Here is a 20551-nt window from a genome sequence, read left to right as displayed (position 1 = left end):
TAAATTTTTATTTGTATACTAAATTAAAATTTCAAAAAATGAAACAAGCGAAACAGAACTTTATTATATCTTATTATATTTAATTAAATCGATAGAGGTATACGGCTTTATTATGGGTACTCGAGTATAGATATATATATATTATATATACTCAAATATACATATTATGTATAAATATGTTGGTGTTCGATTCGTCGGGGAATGGTAAACTCCTAGAAATGTAGCGTAATCTCCTACAAAAAATTAATACCGCTCGTATTGCTATAAAAAAATATCAGTCTTGCAATATATTAATTATTAACACATAAAACAAAAATTGTTTGAAAAATATAATAAAAATGTTAATAAAACAATAGTCATAATCATTTAATCCTAAAACAAAAATTGTTTGAAAAATATAATAATAATATTAATAAATCAAAAATCATAATCATTAACGTTTAAAAAAAATTGTAAAAAAAGTCAATATTTTTTGAAATAATGAGTGTTGGTTGATAAAAGAATCACATGTATAGTAGGTAGTGCGTATCGTCATTAAATTCCATTATAGATATTCAACGTCAACCTTGTAGTTCGATTTTGCATTCTGCAGCCTGTCTCCGTCGACTGCTGTTTATTTAATATATTTTAGGTATACATCATAAATATTATGCACAAATACTGGTGAAGATGACGAAATAAATATAAAAGCAGATATTTATTATTCAAAAACGATAACACGTTTCGAGTATAAAACGTAATCACGGTCGACTTTGACAATAATTGTTGGTCTTTACACTATGTACATAAGTAGGTATATAACATTGTAAATTGTAATCTCCCGCAGCATTATGGACTCGCGAACTGACGGAGCGTGCGATTGGATGATAATAAATAATAATATTTTTATTACATGCCGCGATTAACAGCAGTAAGTTGAAAATTTGAATGAATTTTTATAATAATATATAAATATATTTATATGTGTGTGTGTGTGTGCCTATAGCGTGTAAACGTACAAATAAATTATAATATATTATTAAATATTGTAATAATACTATATACTGCAAACGAGCGCAAACCCGTCACTGTAGTTGGATTCACGATATCTGTGCAGCACAACGCGGGTGTACCTATATAGGAGACGTAAAGATGATATTATTTTAAAGAAAAGTGGGTGTTCGGATGATGGAACGACAACGTATAAATAAACAAATAAATTAAAACATCAATGCGTACAACGTTATCTGGAATAAAATCGTGTTTATTAGTGATTTTTTTTTTTTGCCGTCCAATTCGTCTGAATTGTTATCCGTTTTGAGCCTTGGCATACGGACCACATTACTGAATACATAATTTATTATAATAATATTATTTCAATATTTGTATAGGCGTTAGTCGTATCGTATTCTACTCGTATTACCATACCTACACGTTGTCGAACTAAATGTCATCGCTTGTTTTTTTTTTTTTTTTTTATTAACGACGTGAAAAAAATAGATCCTTTTTGTCGTGATGAAACTCTCCGTCGTTACGCAGATAGCAAAGAATAAAATAATATTATTATACTACATTACAATTTATACCGATAACGGTTCTGCGTGTATGGTCCAAGTTCGGGTTCTCGAAACGAGATGCTGTGGTTTTTCTCGGGGCTCTTGCAGTGCCCTTCTAAACAACATTTTTCAATCCATTTCATCCTATTATTCTACACTATCCAACCAAAAATAATAAGTATAAAAAAAATATGTACCCAACTGCATGATTTATAGTGTGTAATATATATTTTTTAAGTTATATTTATACAGTGTAATAAATAATAATAGATACTTATAACTACACTAACTAGTTATTGCAATATTATTATAAATTATAAATAACATGATAGTTAAAAATAATATAAATTAATTGAAAAAATTAAAATTCCCTCGCCGTGTTTGGTTAATGTAAAATACATTGAACGTCATTATATAACTCAAACAATTTCAGTTTGAAAAGCAGTTAGGTATGTTAGGTAGTCTGCATTGGCCATTGACTGTATTTATGTATTCAATTTTTACTTTTATATATTAGCAATATCCATTATAAAAGTATAAAGCGCGCAAGTTTTTAAAACAAAAATTAATTTAATTAAATGATAATAAGGTAAGAGTGATTTTTATAATAAACCAGCTTAGTTTATAAATCAGAGATTTATCGTTAAACTCAGTCTTTTTTTACCATGAATAACACTGTTGTCTGTTATTGTTTATTTCATTTATCATATAGTAATATTATGACATGTAAAATAAGATGATCAGCTTAACATTTGTTTTATCTCTCCAACTCATAATATGCAACATGGCAGTAAAATCAACTTTGTGTTGTAAGCTTTAATATTGGAGTGAATTTAACCTGTTATTAAACTTATAGCTAATAAATGTGTTCTTACTTTGGGTTTTTTACGATATTTAAATTCTTGTGTTTCCCTTTATTGCTTAAATCATAGATATAATATAATATAATGCTTATGATTGAGTAAGTTTAAGTAAGTAAAGTAAGTTCATATTAAAACCAAATTAATTGTATGTTTTACTGAAAAGTAAGTCGCGAAACAGTTTGGCGAACTCAGTTGTATACAGCAACTATGGAACGCGTAATAAACGTTATAACGCGAAAGATCGGGATACATGTAACAGGAATGGATGTGGTGATCATTAAACGAGCAAATGCTGACACTCGCGACTCGCCGTCGCCGCCGTTTGCGTCGACAGTGTAAAACTGCAGAATAAGTAGCGGCTAGTTCATGCGATCCTGGTACCGTCGACTCCCGTTTCGTCAACGCGAATCGTCATCGAACACATTTTTCATGTAGTCGGGAGAAAACGAAAAGTGACCGCTGATGCGAACGCTCCCGTCGATATCTGTGATGGCTTTTTTTTCATATATATTATATATAACACATCTTTAAATCTTTTTATTTTTATTTAACAATTTTGTTCACTCGACCAATGCAGGTCCGTTTGTCAAAACGGGTAGGTACCGACCTATATTCAATTGAAAGTTAGGTTTAAATTTTCACTAACAAGTTAATAAGTTCATTGAGTTCAGTGGCGTATCTACTCATAGCGCACAGTGCTCGTGTTTTGCTCTCGCTCGCCTGGGCTCATTCGCACTCGTGCTCATATATAAACGCAGCTTAAGATTTCGTCAAGGGGGGAATGTATGTAAGAAAACATAATTCCTCGACGGGAGGGGGGGGGGGTACACTTACCATCACAACCGTTTCTAAAAATGAAAAAATATTGAGAATTTATATACTTACTATCAATATACAATAAGTTGGTACTTATTACTTATTACTTACACATAAATGTATAAAACTGTATTCTTTTGTTTTGATTATTTAATTTTATTTAATTAATTTTTTATAAAATAAAAAAACCCATATGAATATACAATCGGTGCACTCGAATTACATAAAAAAAAAAAATACAATACAATACGTAGTACCTATTAATATAAATATACAAATTTATATGTAGGAGTAGGACTAAAAAAATAAAAAATAGTGCACCGGCCAGTACTCCGAACTCAAGGGTCCTAGACACCAGGGCATCAATGTAGCTAGGTACTAAAGAAAGGAAACAAAAATATTATTTGTACAATGCATATAGAATTACTATTAAATATTATTATTATCGACATGTTATACTTATTATTAAGAATACATATTATTAAATATTATAGGCTTATTTTATTTTAACCTACATACTAATCTGTTGCACTTTTTAAAAGACAGAAAAATGTTCAAGAAAAAACCAAATGAAATTTATCTACATTTTAATTTAATAGTTTTCATATAAATCATTTAAAAGTAACACCTTTTGTTTTCTTATAAATAAAAAAACATTAAATAATTAAAAAGATATTTGTCATAAATAAAAATTAATTATTATAATAATCTGATTTTGAAATTTTTTGATTTACTGTAGCACTTCATTTTTTTTTGTTTGGCATACTCTCTACAATATAATTAAAATTCCATGCTAGTTCAGTTCCAACTGAAATATTTGATAATGCAAAGTATGCTATCCACGGAAATCTAAGATCGTGAGTGTCTACAAAAACATTCTGAATAAAAATGTTTGGATCACAGGCATGATTGAAATAACGACCTATGTTCCCACTGACCTTAGCATCCAATATATAAACACCATAGTCTTTATCTAAGTATTCTATTATGGATCTGTGCTTACTTTCAAATCTTTGTTGGATATTTAGCTTGGACAATTGGTGTTAGTGTTTTGTAAATTTGTCTTTAATGAAATTTTAAACATATTCACACTTGTCTTACTCTTGATTGCCCAACCTGGAGTACCATTAAATTATTAGATTGATTATTAAAATTAATAATTTATGAAAACATACATTATTTTTTATGAAACCAATACTAATTTTCTTGGCTTTTTAGCCTGATGATTAATTTTTTCTTTATTAATCCACTCCAATGGTCCTATAAATAAAAACTATTTCATATTAATCAAGTATTTAAATTATTACTAAATATAATACAGTTTTATTAATAATAATAATAGTGTGTTTTTCAACAATACCTCAGCATAGTATTTTTTAGGTACCTATGTTTTCAATCTTTTTAATTTTTTAAATATATGTTCAGGCGTAGTAGTGGAGACGGATAACGTACAAAATATCTTTAAAATAGAATAGATATTAGGATATAATATATATTAATATATTATATTACTCGTAGAATCACATTAGATGAGAGTTTGTAGTCCAGTTTTAGGCAAATTAATTTTAATTGATTTCTGTCTCCATAACATAAAAAATTTCCAATTGTGTATTACATTTATTTATTACCTCAATAAATTTCTGAATGAGATAAAAATCATTGTTGAAGTTCATTTATAAAATGTTCCAAATACGGTACCTAAAAATACAATTACCTATCTAATAATAATTTTCAGCATTTAATGTTAAATTTTTATCTGTTGACAGATTGTTTATCTTTTACATAATATTTTTACAGTCAATTCCAATATTCAATTTTTTTAGAAATTTCCTAAAAATATTTATTTAAATTGTAATATTTTAATAAAAGTAATAATAAACAATAAAGGTAGACATATGTTTACTAATTAATTATAAAATTGATTTTTAGACACTCTTTACTTTTAATAATTATAAAAATTTTTACCTGCGCTTGAGAAAATATTTTATTTAATCCATTGGTACAATTACATCTGATGGATTTTAATTCAGTTACAACATCTACTTCTTATAAATCTATTCTTTCTTTTTGCAATTGTTTTTATATGGGTAATCCAAATGCAAACATTAAACAATAACTAATAACATATGAAAAAAAAAAACATTAGAAACTTTTACTAAATATAAAACTATTTGTTTTAAAAATATATTTCAAAAAATTATGTTATTAGTATTACCTTTATAGTATATACAGTTATTATAAATTCAGAATCAATTGCTTTTATGTGTAAACTACCATCTGTGGCTGATCCTGAAGAATCTTTCCAGGGCGAAAATATAATGTCTAATGCTTCCATAACAAATCCAAGTAACTCAACAAGCTTTTGAATATTGAATACTTTGCAAGAATATGCGCTTGTATACCTTGTATAATATGGTCTAGCATATTACTCGCATCATCATACCCTTGGCCATATAAATTATTACAGTTATCAGTTAAAACGATAAAGCAGCCAGACTGCCAGTCATTACTTTCTTTAACAATTTTTTTTGACAATTATATCACTGCAAACTGAAATTATTTCATTTTGTATATTTTGAGGTATAATATATTTATTTCTTCCTTCTCTCTGTAATAAACTTTTTAAATATTTATCACCATAACTACAATTTACTTTAATACACCTAGCTTTAAAATTACCATGATTTATATCTTTATTATACTATTTAGTATCTGTAATATAATTGAATAATAAAACTAATAGTAATTTATAAAAACATAATAATAATAGTTGAGACAATCCTAGATTAAAGAATCATTTAGTTATGGAACACAATACATCTGATACATAAAAAGGACCCATTTATACTCTCAAACTTCAACCATGTTATATTCAAAAACTGTCTAATTACCTTTTTTTTTTTTTTGTGGTATCGAGGACTGGAGGAAGAACTATGGTGCCAGTACTTCTCCTCCAGCCCCATTGTCTAATTACCTACAAATTATTTTAGTTGTAAATAATTTTTTTTGATGTTTTGCCTTTTAAAATAAAAATAAAATAATTACCTATGTGTTATTACATATATCATACCAAAAAATTAGAGTAAAAAATTGCTAATGAAATGAAAATAATCATTTAAAAGATTTTTGAGTACTATAAAGATGTAATATTATGAATAAATTCTAAGTTAATTAAAATTAATTTTCATTTCTTTTATTTAAATAATTTATTTACTTGTTGAGGAATTGTTCATACAACATAAAATAAAATGAACAAAATTATAAAAATACATTAAAACTATATTGGCAAATAAACAAAAATTATTGTTTCAAAAACTAAAACTAAAAGTTTCTTCTTACAATGATAATTTAAAACAACAATTTATAAAATATAAATATTTTCTAAATATTCTCACTTCTCAGTGAAGAAAGAAAAAATAAGTATTTTTTTTTTTTTTTTTTAAATGTCTTTTAAAAATGGTTGTAAAACTACATGGAAACTAATAAATTGTATTAATGATAATACATTTTGCACCAAAAAAAGTTTACATCATAATTATATAAAAATATTCAAATACAATAATTTTAACAAGAAATCTTAAATAAACCATAGTTACCAGACTTTCATATACTAGATTTATAATGCAAAATAATATTTAATTTTTTTAATTAATGGATATATTACATAATACATAATATGTATATTAGTTGTGAACGAATAAATTAGCTTAAGATCTCTTTGATATTAATTAAAATTATTTTTAAATCATTCTGATCACATTCACTTTGACTGTAACTAACTGACAAAATAATAACAAGTATACATTTTTCATTATTAATCTATTTTATATAAATTATATACCTATATACTTTTTTACAATCTGTTAACTATAAATACTCCAGTTAAAATATTTCTTTGTATATAATACCTATATTAATTAGTTCTACACTTTGGCTATAAATAATATAAAAATTCTACAAATAATATTTATTAAATTAAACAGAAATTGTAAATGCACATTTTAATCTTTTTGTACCTACCATTTTTCTTTGATGACAAATCATATGGTATACCATTTTAATACAGTAGTATCGCTTATCCGGACTATTTATATTTCATACTTTTACTCATATTGTATTATTTATATTTTCAAGATTACCCATGATAATGATATTATCGTTTCGATTAATAACAATAATAATGTGTAGTGTAAAATTGTGAATCAATACACTTTTAATTTGTATAAATAGATAAGGTATTTTTTGAAATATATTTATTAGTAAGAAAAAGAATGTCATTCCAATTAATCCAGATTTTCAATAATCGGGTTGGAGTCCGGTCCTATCTAGTCCAGTTTAGTGAGACTCTACTGTAATATTATTTGATGTTATAGAACTAATTCATTTGTATACTAACACTACAAACTTCTTTATTTTAAGATGAATTTACATGTTTGCAACTATTTTTTATTTTATTGACACATTTCTAACATTTTTTAATTTGTTGCAAAAAATACTTATTATAATCTTTATTTTCATGTAACAGTTTAAACTTGATGTGGATAATTGGAAAAAAATATAAATAATTTAAACTCAATTAGTGGGTAAAAAATGTTTGTTGTATTTTAAGATCTATTTTAAATCAGTACTTACAGAGAATAATTTTTTTAATAGTTGTACTAAAATAATTATGTTATTAATCCTTAACTTTTACTTACATACATATTGAGATTAATTATAAGTACGGTTAAAAAAATTACATAAATGTATATTTATTGTTTAATGTATGCCTTTGTCTAACAATTTCTAAAAGTGATGCAGTACAATATTTTTGTTTCATACTTAACAATTTAATAATATCAAAAATTAATTTATAGGTGATTTTTAACACTCAGAATAAAACATTTTTTATATTTTATAAAACACTTACACAATAAACACAAAAATAATAAGAATATTATTAAATAATATTTGGATATTTATATTTGCTATATAATAAAATTGGTAATGTCTGACAAAATTAATTAATTTGTAATCAAAATATAAAATCTAATAGATTTATATTGACATTTATATCAATATCAAAAATCAATATATTTATAGTCACACAGATATCGTTCTGCATCACTAATATTAAAACTGTACTTCTAAGACTTATGAACTATAACTACTGCTTGTAATAGTCTGTTATTAAATTAAATATTATTAATTCAGTTTACTGTAAAAATTATACAAAATAAATCATTAACTTTATGTTTATCTTACATGAACACAACTATTAAATATTGATAGAACAATAAAGTATATACTAAGTATTAATAAATTTAAAATGCTTAGTATCTATCTACATTGAGCTAACAGTTCAGTGTAAAAGATATATTGTAAAGTCTGGTCCTTAATTTTCCACTAAGAATACAACTATTGTATTGAGCATAATATAAAATATATGTTTTTAATACAATGAGTATTTTTTTATTTATACATCATTGCATTTACAATAAATTCCATAGATCAGTGATGGTGAACCTATGATATGCTTGTAATTTAATAATACTTTTTAGTAACAAGCATAACTTTTAAAAAAAATACCATATTATATTATAATATATTTAAATTGTTTAATAATTAACCATCAAACTTATTCTTTTTACTTTTAAATTATTTACGCAACAGCCAACAAGCTATTATTTTAATAACATAATATAGAAAAAACTAAATTAATCAATATATATCACAAATAAAATGTAATCAACAATTTGTATTTACCTACAAATATAAAAATAGTTCACCATCTCTGCTTAAGATAGTAGATACTTATACATAATATACAAAATTACTTTAAATTAGTCTTCAAATATGATTATAATTTACATATAATATATATTAGTATTACTATAACATGTTTATTTATTAATATAAATATAATTTTTTATGGTTAATAATACATTATTAAAATAAAATTGTACTTTGTAATTGCAGTGTATTAAGAAATATTTTTTAGTATAATAAAAATAGTTATGAAATATATATCTAATTAAAAAAAATATATTTATCAGGATTCTACTTAAATAAAATACCTTGTTTTTCCAGTAGTATACTTATTGATTATAAAAAAAATATAGGTATTATTAGAATAATTAATTTTAGGAAATAGACATAAAGTGGGTGTCAAGGCATAAATTGTTTTTTCTCTTTGATCTACTCACAACATAAACAAAACAAATTCGCACAAAATAATTAATTAATATTTTTGTGGAATCACAAAAATTAAGAAGAATAATATTTTCGATGGTAGACATATAAATTTGTTAAAAAAATAGTCTCAAATCAATTGAATATAAACTTTAATTTAAAATTCAAACATAAAAAATATGCCAAACTTCAAAAGCATAAGAATAAATTTACAGGAATATGTTCTATTTATGCATGTAGGTCTGAAAAATAAAACAATGTTGTATTGGCATTCTCTTTATATAACTATGTGATATAAACTAATTAATTCAATAGCATTTATTTACAGATGTTTACAATTCTCATTATTCAAAAACTGTATTATAATGCAGATATTTGGTGAGATTCTAAATGAGATGCTTACATAATTTAATTTTAACTAATTAAGATTCTGTATAAATTATAAATATTAAATTTTTTGCTTAGTTTACCAAAAAAGTTATACTTAGCTATTATTTTAAATTCTGATAAATATAATCTATTTAAAAAAAAATTATTGTATTGCTGCAATCATAGGCGTAAACAGGTGAGCGAGAGGGGGCAACTACCTCCTTGATATTTTGTAAAATGTATTTATTAAGTATATTTAGTATCAAGTATCTTTAAGTATACGGTATATCAACATAAAATAAAGTTTTCCCCCCATAAAAATTGCCCAAGTTACGCCCATGGCTGCAATCTTTAATAAAATCTATAGATAGTCATAAATAACTAAAATGTTTTTCATATTTAGTGTTTTGTAAAAAGTATTGTTTATTGAATAACAATATTGATGGCATTAACTTACAGAAACCGAGGTAGGTAGTTGTTAATCATATTAGAGTAGATAGATTACGACCTAGTTTTTGGAAGAAAAACAATCTAGGTATTTCTGAAAATCTTAAACATGAAATTTGGCAGTACATAGTTTGAAAACAGATCTTTAGTCTTTACGAGTCTTTGACATTTTTGTAAGGAACAGTTTTACTTGTTCCTTTGAACACAAATTAGTGGTAGGTATTCTGATGTTTTGACAACTTAATCGGGAGTCCATATACTGGTGTAATTGGGCAAAGCGAAACTTTCATCAGGTATCTGTCTTTCGGGAGCCCGTTCTTGTGTGGCGTGGGCACAAACACGACCGGTATACTGTACATTTGGAATAACATTAGGATTTTCAAGTGGTACGTTTGCATGCATCGAATTCGTCTCATTCTCATTTACGCGTGAAGATCTGTTCAAAATTTCGCGAATAATATCATTAATATCGTTCGGTGGTTTGGGCCTCTTGTTATGGCCACTCGATGACGGTTGTGATCGTTTCATTGTCGTCGGACAACACTCGATCTCGTGGAACTTCTCAACGCTACGGCGATATCGGCGTCACCTCAATAAATATGGCGGGTCTCGTTGTCCGGTCGCGCGTACCGTGTGATTCGGTATCGCAGAGCGTTGCTCAGGTAAAATGTCCGTCGACGATATCGTATATTTATTTATCGATATCGATATTTCGTCGGCGGGATGTACGTGTTACGAATAAAAAATAAAAAAATTAAATTAAAAACCTGCACTCATAAGATCATCTCTTACACAGCTGCAGCAGTGCCGACGGACGACCCGCGGGCACGATACCGTTCGTAAAACGTATCCGAGCGACCGGGCAGTCACAATTGGCGAACAGCAGTTCGAGACGTTTGGGGCTTGGGCGCGCGGTCGGTGGTCGGTGCTGCCCGGTGGTTCGCGGGTACCACGAACGTTCGGTCGAGATAACAGAGAACGCGGTACGCACAGTCCGACAGCCGGTCTCCAGCACGTTTCTCCGTGTCATCGGTACGGCTCGCGCGCGCCATCTGTCCGCCGCGAAATAATCGTACTGCACGTCCGACGACGCGGCGATTACACCATTGTATTTCACTGTTACGGGCCGTGTGTTATCGTGTACGTGCGACCGTTCTTATCAGCTTCGTTTGGTAGGAGCGACAGAGAGAGAGTGTGAGTGAGAGAGCATTTTTTTTTCCGTTTTCATCTTTTACTAGGTTAACGCTTACGCGGAACGGCAAAAATATTATATTATGCTTGTGCTTAGCACAATAATTATTGCTCTTGCCGACTGCCGTAGCGACTAGTGACTTAACTCCCGCAGTCTGCACGCCACCACCGTCCCGTTCGTTTAATTTGTCGTACAAAATTGTATCTCGTGAACTTAAATCGTTTTTAACCAGTTTCGTCCGTGTCGCCGTCACGCGTTTTTCAGAAGTACCTAAATACCGATTGGTTTCTCTACGATTTCAGACACTGTGAGCGTCGCCGATTGAATGTTTCCCGTTGATTGTGAAAATACTATAGTATACTATAGTTTTCGGTCGTCCGCTACAATCAACAACGTTCAGTCGTTATAAACATATTATAACATTGTCTTGGTATTATTAGGTACCTAGGCTGGTACCCGCTACCCACTACCACTTAAAATATCTACAATTATGTTCACACTAGGATTTACCATACCTACACAGGTGAGTTGCGATAACCAAAAATATATAATCTTGTCTAATTAATATGAAATTGAACGTTATGTATCATTGGTTCAGTGTATGCAAGTAGAGAACAAACTACAACAACACTCTTCAGTGTTGGGCTATAATAACAGCCATTAGATGTTTTCATTGTTTACAATCGTCTTTCTCTAATTTTTCAGAACTGAATTAGTATAATAAGTGACTGAGCTTTCCTATATTTGAAGGCCCTATTTTTAAAAAATATGTAACTATTTGTTTGTTGATATTTTGGGAACTTATTTGTCTGAGGGGATTATAGTTCTCTTAGCCCGTCCCTTTATTCCAGCTCTGCTAATTTGTGTTGTGTTTAATAATTCGTTCAACAGGTACTTAAATGGTTATGGTAACAAAAGACTATAATTTCTAATTATTACCTTGTTTGTTGATTATAAAACTAAGGATATTATTTTAAGTTATACTATAAAGTTTAACTAATTGTTAGTTATTTAAATTCAATATGTAGGTACCTTGGAATTGAATTTTTTTTTAAAAAAAACAAAATATCTGAATATCCTAAATATCTACTTATTTACTTAGTGTAGTAAAATGTTGAGTAATATTATGCAATATCTACATGTATATATTATAATAAAAATACAACAAGCTAAAATTTGTTTTATTTGAGCTTTATAATTTTTCATTATTTATTAATGTTTAGGTTACCTAATAATAGCTATTAAATACTATTAAATATTATTCATTATATCTTTTTAGGTAGCTGCGGCATTTCCACTTAGAATCACCATTCAAGGCCAAAAATCTAATTTAAAACAAAATAAAATTGATGTCAAAAACAAAAGTGTTGAAGATATATTGCCAGACTATGCTAAATCGGTAATTATATATTATTTAAAATATTTAGTAATACTTGTAACTTGATAACTGAGTGCTCTATTAAACGTATGAAAAATAAACAATTTTTTAGTACACAATAACATAAAAATAATAGTTAATATTATACAGTAGAACCTCAATTATTCAGAGTAATGGTAGGGAGGGCTTATACGGATAAATAAAAACCACAGTTAATCAAAACTTTTTATTCATTTATTTATTTATTTAACAATATTAAGTGTATGTGTGTGTGTATGTATTGTTTTGTTATAAACTTATAAAGTTATGTCTGGGCTTAAAACATGTAATAATTAATCTTTTTTAACCTTATTTATAATAGAGTCTACATAATATGGTTTAATCAATTATTATTTTTATCGTTCTTAACCTATCTATAATACAATATTATGTACTGTAATATTTAAAAGAACGAGCACGATTAATAGAGGCTCTACAGTAATATATTTAAATATTATTAGGTGTATAGTTTGTATTGAGTAATACACTATAACATAACAATATAAACAAATACCAAATAAGTAATTATACTTAACGTTTAAATTAATTTATATTAATTGATTAAGTATTATCCTTTAATACAATAAGTCTGATTAATTTAATATGTCTACTGATACCTATAAAACTATTTTAAATTCTAAATGAATTGACTTAATGTATTGATTTTACAATCAGTTTTTTTTTTATATATCATCATCAATTTTAGAACATGCTAAGATTTTTAACTTTGAAAGTGGCTTTGATAGCAAATCAGATGCAATTGATACTTGGTAGGAAGGGGTAAGAGAGCTAAAATAAAATAAAAATTACAATATTTTTGTAAAAATAGGACAAATGGGAATTTTTATGAAAAATGTTGTTTTGTGTGTGTAACTAACAAATAACCGTAGGTATTGAAATTTTCATCATATGATTTTATTAGTATTTCCCATGTACGGTATGTATTTCAATTTTTAATCTTTTTTTTTTGTAAATATATTGGTAAAAAAATAATAGGTCAAGGAGTTTGAAAATTTAATACAAGGCTTCTTCTAAGCTATATTAGGTATTATAGCTATTTATAAATATTACCATTAAAATAAAAATTAAGTTTAAAATTGGACACAATTAGATATTTAAACTAAAAATAAATTTTTTTTTAAAAAAGTTTGAAACTTTATTGTATAATAATATATATTATTATATTTTATAAACACAATTACATTTTCAAACGCAATATTTTCAGTAAAATTTAATTTAACTTATTGTAGTCTTACTAAAAATATATTAAATTGAATAGTAATATAAATAGGTATAGGTATAATAAAATATACAATATATGGGCTAACAAGCTGTGTTCTCTTGACATTATTTTTTGTTAGTTCTATTTATCACTTTTCAAATTTTACACATACATTACATTGACTTACTCAACACCTTCTATACAACACAGCGGTTACCTACTTTCCTTTCATTTTTTCTTGAAAATTTTTATTTAGATAAATCGTTTCATGAAAATGCTTTGAAAAATAATAACTATAAAGATATAAAAGTTTCACTATTAAATTCTTTAATGTGTGGAAACAATATCTCGTTGTAAATCATTATTTTGAAGTGTGTTAGAAAGTATAAGAATTAATTTAACAATTACTTTTAGTTCTTGGTTCCTATTTTAATAATTATTAAAACAATTATAATTGTGTAAAAATGATTATTTTATATCAGAATATATCATTGTTGCATAAAAGAGAAGAGTAATATTTAATATTTTTAAAATTATTTTAAATCGTTTATAATTGTGTTTATTATAGTTATATTTCTGTTTAATTTGATATATTTTTAGCTTTTAGATAATATACCTGTTGAAAAAGTGGAGGAGTATTTAATAAACAGGCCCACATTTACTGTTCATTGTAAAATGAAGAAACATCAAAATATTGTACGTTTGTTACAAAAAACAGTGAATAAAAAACTTGGTCTAAAATGTCATCATACTATGAACAACACGAACAATCATATTTTAATTGTATCAAATACGCGTGACTCAACTGCTAAGCACTTCTTACATCGTCCTAGACCTTATTTCACAGGTAAAAGTTTATTTTTTTTTATAAATATTGATGGTATACAACACTTAAAACTTTAATTAATAATTCTCAACCATAATTTTCTATTTAACTTATATAAAAAAAAAACACAATATCCTTCTATTTGTTTTTTTTATTTATTACTTTACAATATAGTATATAATAGCTATATTATAGCTATTATATTAATTATAAAATAAAATAATGATTACACACTTGAAAACAACAAGTCTATGGTGTAACACAATTTTCAATGATTGACATTTTTAAATATTATAAAATCAACTTTAAATTATTGAAATAAAATTTAAAAAAACAGATATTTTTTAAAAGTCCATCAAACGCTTTTTTTTGTATTAATCTATGGGATTAAATTTGAATTTTCTAATAAATGCCATTTAAAAATGTAGGTACTAATATAAACTTTTTATCTTAGATGTTCAATTCAGAAGTTTTAAGACTGAACGTATTTCTAGTAAGGAAAATGATGAAAAAATGATAAATCGTTTAAGAGAGATGCTTTTACTTCCCAAAGGAAGTGATTTGAAAGGTACTAATTTACTTTCAGGCATGGAATTTAATAAATTAAAAGGTAAATAATTGTAGTTATGTGTTAATGTGCATAGGTATATTTTGTATTATTTTTATTTAATTTAAACTAATACACTTTTGAAATATTATAAATTAAAATTTATTGTAGCCATTTTATGTATATTTTTTTGTAGACCAATTAAAAAGTGAAAATCTAAATAAAGAAGAACTTGATAGATTAAAAATATCTTTTGCGGAAGGATATCTAGTAGCAAAAGACCAAAAGGGAAATACTACTAAATCTCAAAAATGGTGGAAAATTGTTCAGTCTTCACTTATAATTGGATTGTTAATTAGTTCATTGATTTCTATTTTTGGTAATACATAGTTATGATAATAAACTTAATTATACTTGTATTTATAGACTAAGAGTTAAGATTCATCTACTATTGTAACAAATTTACAAAAGAGCAGTAGTAAATTTGAGTATGATTAGAATAACAAGTAGTAATGATCAGTGATGTAACTGAATTTGCTTTGTCGATGAAAAATAATAAAATAATAAAAAAAAAAAAATGCTATTTAAATTATTTAGAATTTATTAGATTAAGTTAATTTGTTTTATTGATTAATTTATTTTTAGTGATATTAACAGGAACTGTGTTCAAGATTCAAATCACCAATCAAGTTGAAGTGAATTCTGAAGAAATTACAGTGACTTTTAATGATGTTAAAGGGGTAAATTTATTATTATGAAGTAATAAAATAAATTTATTTTAATGAAATGTATTTATTTTGGACTGTTTTATTTTTAATTTCAGGTAGACGAAGCTAAACAAGAGTTAAGAGATATTGTGGAGTTCCTAAAAAATCCGACTAAATTCTCATCTTTAGGTGGCAAGTTACCAAAAGGTATTATAAATATTTAAATGTTACATTCCAATAGTTATAATACTTATGAGTTAATGTTAATGAGTATTGAGTAGATATTGTATATTATTGAATACACATAAAAAAAAAAATATTATAGGCATCATTAGTACATATTATATAAATTTCACTTTTAAATCTATTATTAAACTTTTAAAATAAATTTCAATAATTTTTATATAAAGATATAATTAAAATAAACAGATTTTTTTTTTTTTTTTTTAATTTACTTATGTTAAAATTAATTGCCTTTTTATCATGAATACCATAAAAAAATTGTTATACAATATTTATACTTTAATATTGATTTAAAAAATATAAAAAATTTATATATTTGTGTAACTTAAGATCAATTTTCAACATAAGTATTATAATAGATGATAAAAATAAAATTATTTTCCTATTTATTAATAATAACTATAAATTAAAGGTGTATTACTTGTTGGACCACCTGGAACTGGTAAAACACTATTAGCTAGAGCTGTAGCTGGAGAAGCAGGAGTACCATTTTTTCATGCTGCTGGTTCTGAATTTGATGAAATTTTAGTTGGACAAGGAGCTAGACGAATTCGTGACCTTTTTAGTAAGCATTAAATATTTTATTTTATTTTACTCAAAAACCTTTTCTAATTTTTTAAGAGATTAATTTTGTTTTATTCAAACAATTATTGTTGCTATTTTGATTAAATTTACAGACAATTACTCACCTGAGAACTAACAACTAAAATAGAATTTCTTAACAATATGCCTTGAAATCATTTAATGTGACTCTATTGTTCTGCAAATATTAGTATTTCAATAAATGATGTAAATATTCCCATAATTATATTTATAGTAGGGTCCATTAATCCAAAATATGTAGTTATCTGAATAAACTTAGAATTATTGTGCCACAATATTTAGAGACTTGCACAATAAAAATCATTAAAACAATTATGATAGTGTTTAACACATGTATGTTGCTTAGATATAATTGAATATACCAATCATATTTGTCAGTTAAGTGTTGTATTACTTGATGATTGTTTCACACTACTATTATTTCATTTACATTTTGTAAAAAAAAAAATAACTGAACATTTTAAATGAGTAACTTGTATAATAATAATAAATTTTAAAAAATAGAGCTCGTATTAATGCAAAGTGCATTATTTATTGGGTGTTCTACGAATATATTAGACATTATATTCCTTGAACATAATTAGTTTCGTGTAACAAGCTAACAAATAATTCAAAGGTAATATTCAAAAGATATTATTTATTTTGCTTTAATAGTTTTTAGGTTATTTTTTATCTGTACAAACAAGTAACAATTATAACTTGGTCACATAGAGATAGGTACATCTTAATTAAATATATTTCCAGTATGTATACAGTTTCCAATTTTGATATTTTGGTTTTTTATTCTTCTTAGTTTAGTTAAGATGAAGTGTAATAAATAACTAAGGTTAAACCATAATTTTTCTGTCGCTTGTGTAATCGCGTGTTTGTTAAAATTGTCATTTTTGAACAGCATTATTCTGTTAAAATGGCCATTTTAGAGTATTTTTTGTTAATTTTTATGATATTTGAAACTGGGCCCTTGTTAAAGGTAATCTGAATGATCTCTTTTTCTTATTCTATTTGGATTAATGAGACTGTATTATAATAGTTTCAATATTTACATTATAATATTAATATTATATTGATATACTTTTTATTGTATATATCTGATTTTTTTTATTAATCAATTATTTTATATTGTATTGAATAATACATGATTATTATTGTAATTTATTTATTATTCCATTTTAGAAGCAGCAAAAGAAAAATCACCTTGCGTAGTATTTATTGATGAAATTGATTCTGTTGGTGCAAAAAGAACAAATTCTGTTTTACATCCATATGCAAATCAAACAATAAATCAGTTACTAACTGAAATGGATGGGTAAATTATTTGTAATCATATTATTTTTTTTCTACTAAGTAGTAAAAACTGGTTATTTCTCCTAGGTTTCATCAAAATCAAAATATAATTGTTCTTGGAGCTACTAATAGGCGTGAAGATTTGGATCGTGCCTTGCTTCGTCCAGGTCGTTTCGATATTGAAGTTGATGTAAATTATAATTTACTACATTGGCTCTGATTATTTTTTTTAATTAATTTAATTTTTAGGTTCCTCTTCCGGACTATGCGGGACGGAAACAAATAATAGACTTATATTTAAAGAAAGTACTTAGCAAGGATATTGACGTAGATCTGTTGGCTAGAGGAACTAGTGGTTTTACTGGTGCTGATATTGAAAATATGGTTAACCAAGCAGCTGTTAAAGCTGCCAGTGATGGAGCTAAAACTGTATCTATGAAATATTTGGAAATTTCTAGGGATAAAATATTAATGGGTTATTATTTTTATTATAAATAAATATAATTATAGTCTATGATTTTATGTTAATTTAACTTGTAAATATAAAATTTTAGGTCCAGAAAAAAAAACAAAGATTCCTGATGAGGAAGCAAATACAATAACTGCATACCACGAAGGTGGACATGCAATTGTTGCATATTTCACTAAAGATTCTCATCCACTTCATAAAGTTACAATAATGCCAAGAGGATCATCGTTAGGTCATGTAAGAATTATTTACTTCAAAATGACATTTTATAGTCTCTATTGTCCATATTATTCTTCTTAATTTATTTTATAGACTGCATATATACCAGCAAAAGAAGAATACCATGTTACTAAAGCAAGAATGTTGGCTTTAATGGATACAATGATGGGTGGACGTGCTGCTGAAGAATTAATATTCGGTCCAGAAAAAGTTACAACTGGTGCTTCAAATGATTTAAAAGTTGGTTTATTTGAAATAACTTTTATTAGAACAATATTAGCAATTTATTATTGATTTTCTTTAGCAAGCTACTAATATTGCGACTAGGATGGTGAAAGAACTTGGAATGTCAGATAAAGTTGGACTTCGTACACACGAGTCTCATTCAAATGAATTAATGAGTTTTAATGATCTAAGTCCAGCTACAAATGAACTCATTGATAACGAAATCAAAAGAATTATGCAGGTAATAATCTATTTATAAAATATACAGGCATATCCCATTTGAATTCATTAAAAATAAAACTATCATAAATTTTGTATTTCTAAATTTGTTCAACAACTCTTATTGAATTTTATTTCACCATAAATCATAATTTGTTTTTTTATTTTTATAAATCAACTATTGTTTAATAATCATATAAACTAATTAAACATAATATATATGAATTTATATGTACTATAATTCAATATTTTTAACTAATTAATGTTTTTATACTTTTAAGGAATCATATGAACGTGCAAAAAGTATATTAAATACTCATCATAAAGAACATAAGCTTTTGGCTGAAGCATTACTTAAGTATGAAACATTAGATGCAGAAGACGTTAAAAAACTATTAAGTAAAAAAGCATAATGATATAAAGTTATAATTTTTGTTATTAAGCTTTATGTTTTTCCTAATAAATAAATAAATAAATAAAGACAATGTCAAATTATTAAGAATAGAAATCCTATTCGCAATAATGATCATGGTTTTTTTTTTTGTTGTTGTTATACAATGCCTAAGCCATTATTTTAAGTTGTTATTCGGTAAAGTATGATGTTAACTGTAATTACTGAGTTAGATTTATTTTGGATTGTAAACATTTATAAATTATTAAATTTAATTATTATGTATTTAGTTTTTGACTAGATCTTTTAAAATATTATGTTATATATTTTATTTCTTATAAATTATTATCATTAGTTTATCAAAATTGACAAATTATGTTCACTTTTGTTTTATCTTGTTTTGTAGACGAATTAAAACAGTTAAGTTTTAGAGATCTAAGAAACATACTATAAACTTTCTAATAGGTAAACTTAAAACACACATATATATATTATTATTATTATGTTTTTAATGTAATTCCTAGGACTTATATCGTTTGCTATGGTTACCCAAGTTCTAATGTTTAATAGGACATTTTGAATTTTCCAAATGTAAACAATTCACTGGTTTTTAATCGTAAATAGTCAATTAGTTTATACTAGAATGTACACAAGTTAATCGGCATCGTTTAAATAATAAATTTAATTAATTTTTTTTCTCAATAACCAATCCAGCTAATTGGTCTGATCCTGTATTTTTTTCACGTGAATAAAAACAATGTTTAGTACAACATTTAAAAATTGTAA

At 25.7% G+C, this 20551-nt stretch overlaps 1 protein-coding gene and 1 long non-coding RNA gene across 7 annotated transcripts; one reads left to right on the top strand and one right to left on the bottom strand.

Moving 5' to 3' along the window:
- Positions 1 to 3457: 3457 nt before the first annotated feature.
- Positions 3458 to 5816, bottom strand: LOC126552042 (uncharacterized). Of its 4 annotated transcripts, XR_007605899.1 has the most exons (7): positions 5430 to 5816; positions 5180 to 5330; positions 4727 to 5044; positions 4575 to 4673; positions 4390 to 4474; positions 4218 to 4330; positions 3458 to 3592 (listed from the first exon to the last, which is right to left on the bottom strand). It is a non-coding gene; the product is annotated as an uncharacterized LOC126552042 (long non-coding RNA). The 4 variants fall into 4 exon arrangements; XR_007605897.1 differs by lacking the exon at positions 3458 to 3592 and having other exon boundaries at positions 3790 to 4330; positions 4390 to 4487; XR_007605896.1 differs by lacking the exon at positions 3458 to 3592 and having other exon boundaries at positions 3790 to 4330.
- Positions 5817 to 11371: 5555 nt separating this feature from the next.
- On the top strand, positions 11372 to 20551 carry LOC114121008 (ATP-dependent zinc metalloprotease YME1L). Of its 3 annotated transcripts, none has more exons than XM_027983143.2 (15): positions 11372 to 11916; positions 12673 to 12792; positions 14633 to 14879; positions 15313 to 15426; positions 15602 to 15784; positions 16051 to 16145; positions 16229 to 16319; positions 16768 to 16920; positions 18132 to 18264; positions 18330 to 18432; positions 18492 to 18717; positions 18797 to 18948; positions 19024 to 19170; positions 19235 to 19396; positions 19656 to 20551. In XM_027983143.2, exons 1-15 carry the CDS (start codon positions 11884 to 11886, stop codon positions 19785 to 19787), a joined length of 2091 nt encoding a protein of 696 aa, XP_027838944.1. In that variant the 5' UTR covers positions 11372 to 11883; the 3' UTR covers positions 19788 to 20551. The 3 variants fall into 3 exon arrangements, with proteins under 3 accessions (XP_027838944.1, XP_027838942.1, XP_027838943.1); XM_027983141.2 differs by having other exon boundaries at positions 15313 to 15468; XM_027983142.2 differs by having other exon boundaries at positions 11373 to 11916; positions 15313 to 15468; positions 16063 to 16145.

This window comes from Aphis gossypii, chromosome X (genome assembly GCF_020184175.1).
Source record: "Aphis gossypii isolate Hap1 chromosome X, ASM2018417v2, whole genome shotgun sequence".
In the NCBI taxonomy this organism is placed as follows: domain Eukaryota; kingdom Metazoa; phylum Arthropoda; class Insecta; order Hemiptera; family Aphididae; genus Aphis; species Aphis gossypii.
This window is presented reverse-complemented; position numbering and strand designations above follow the sequence as displayed.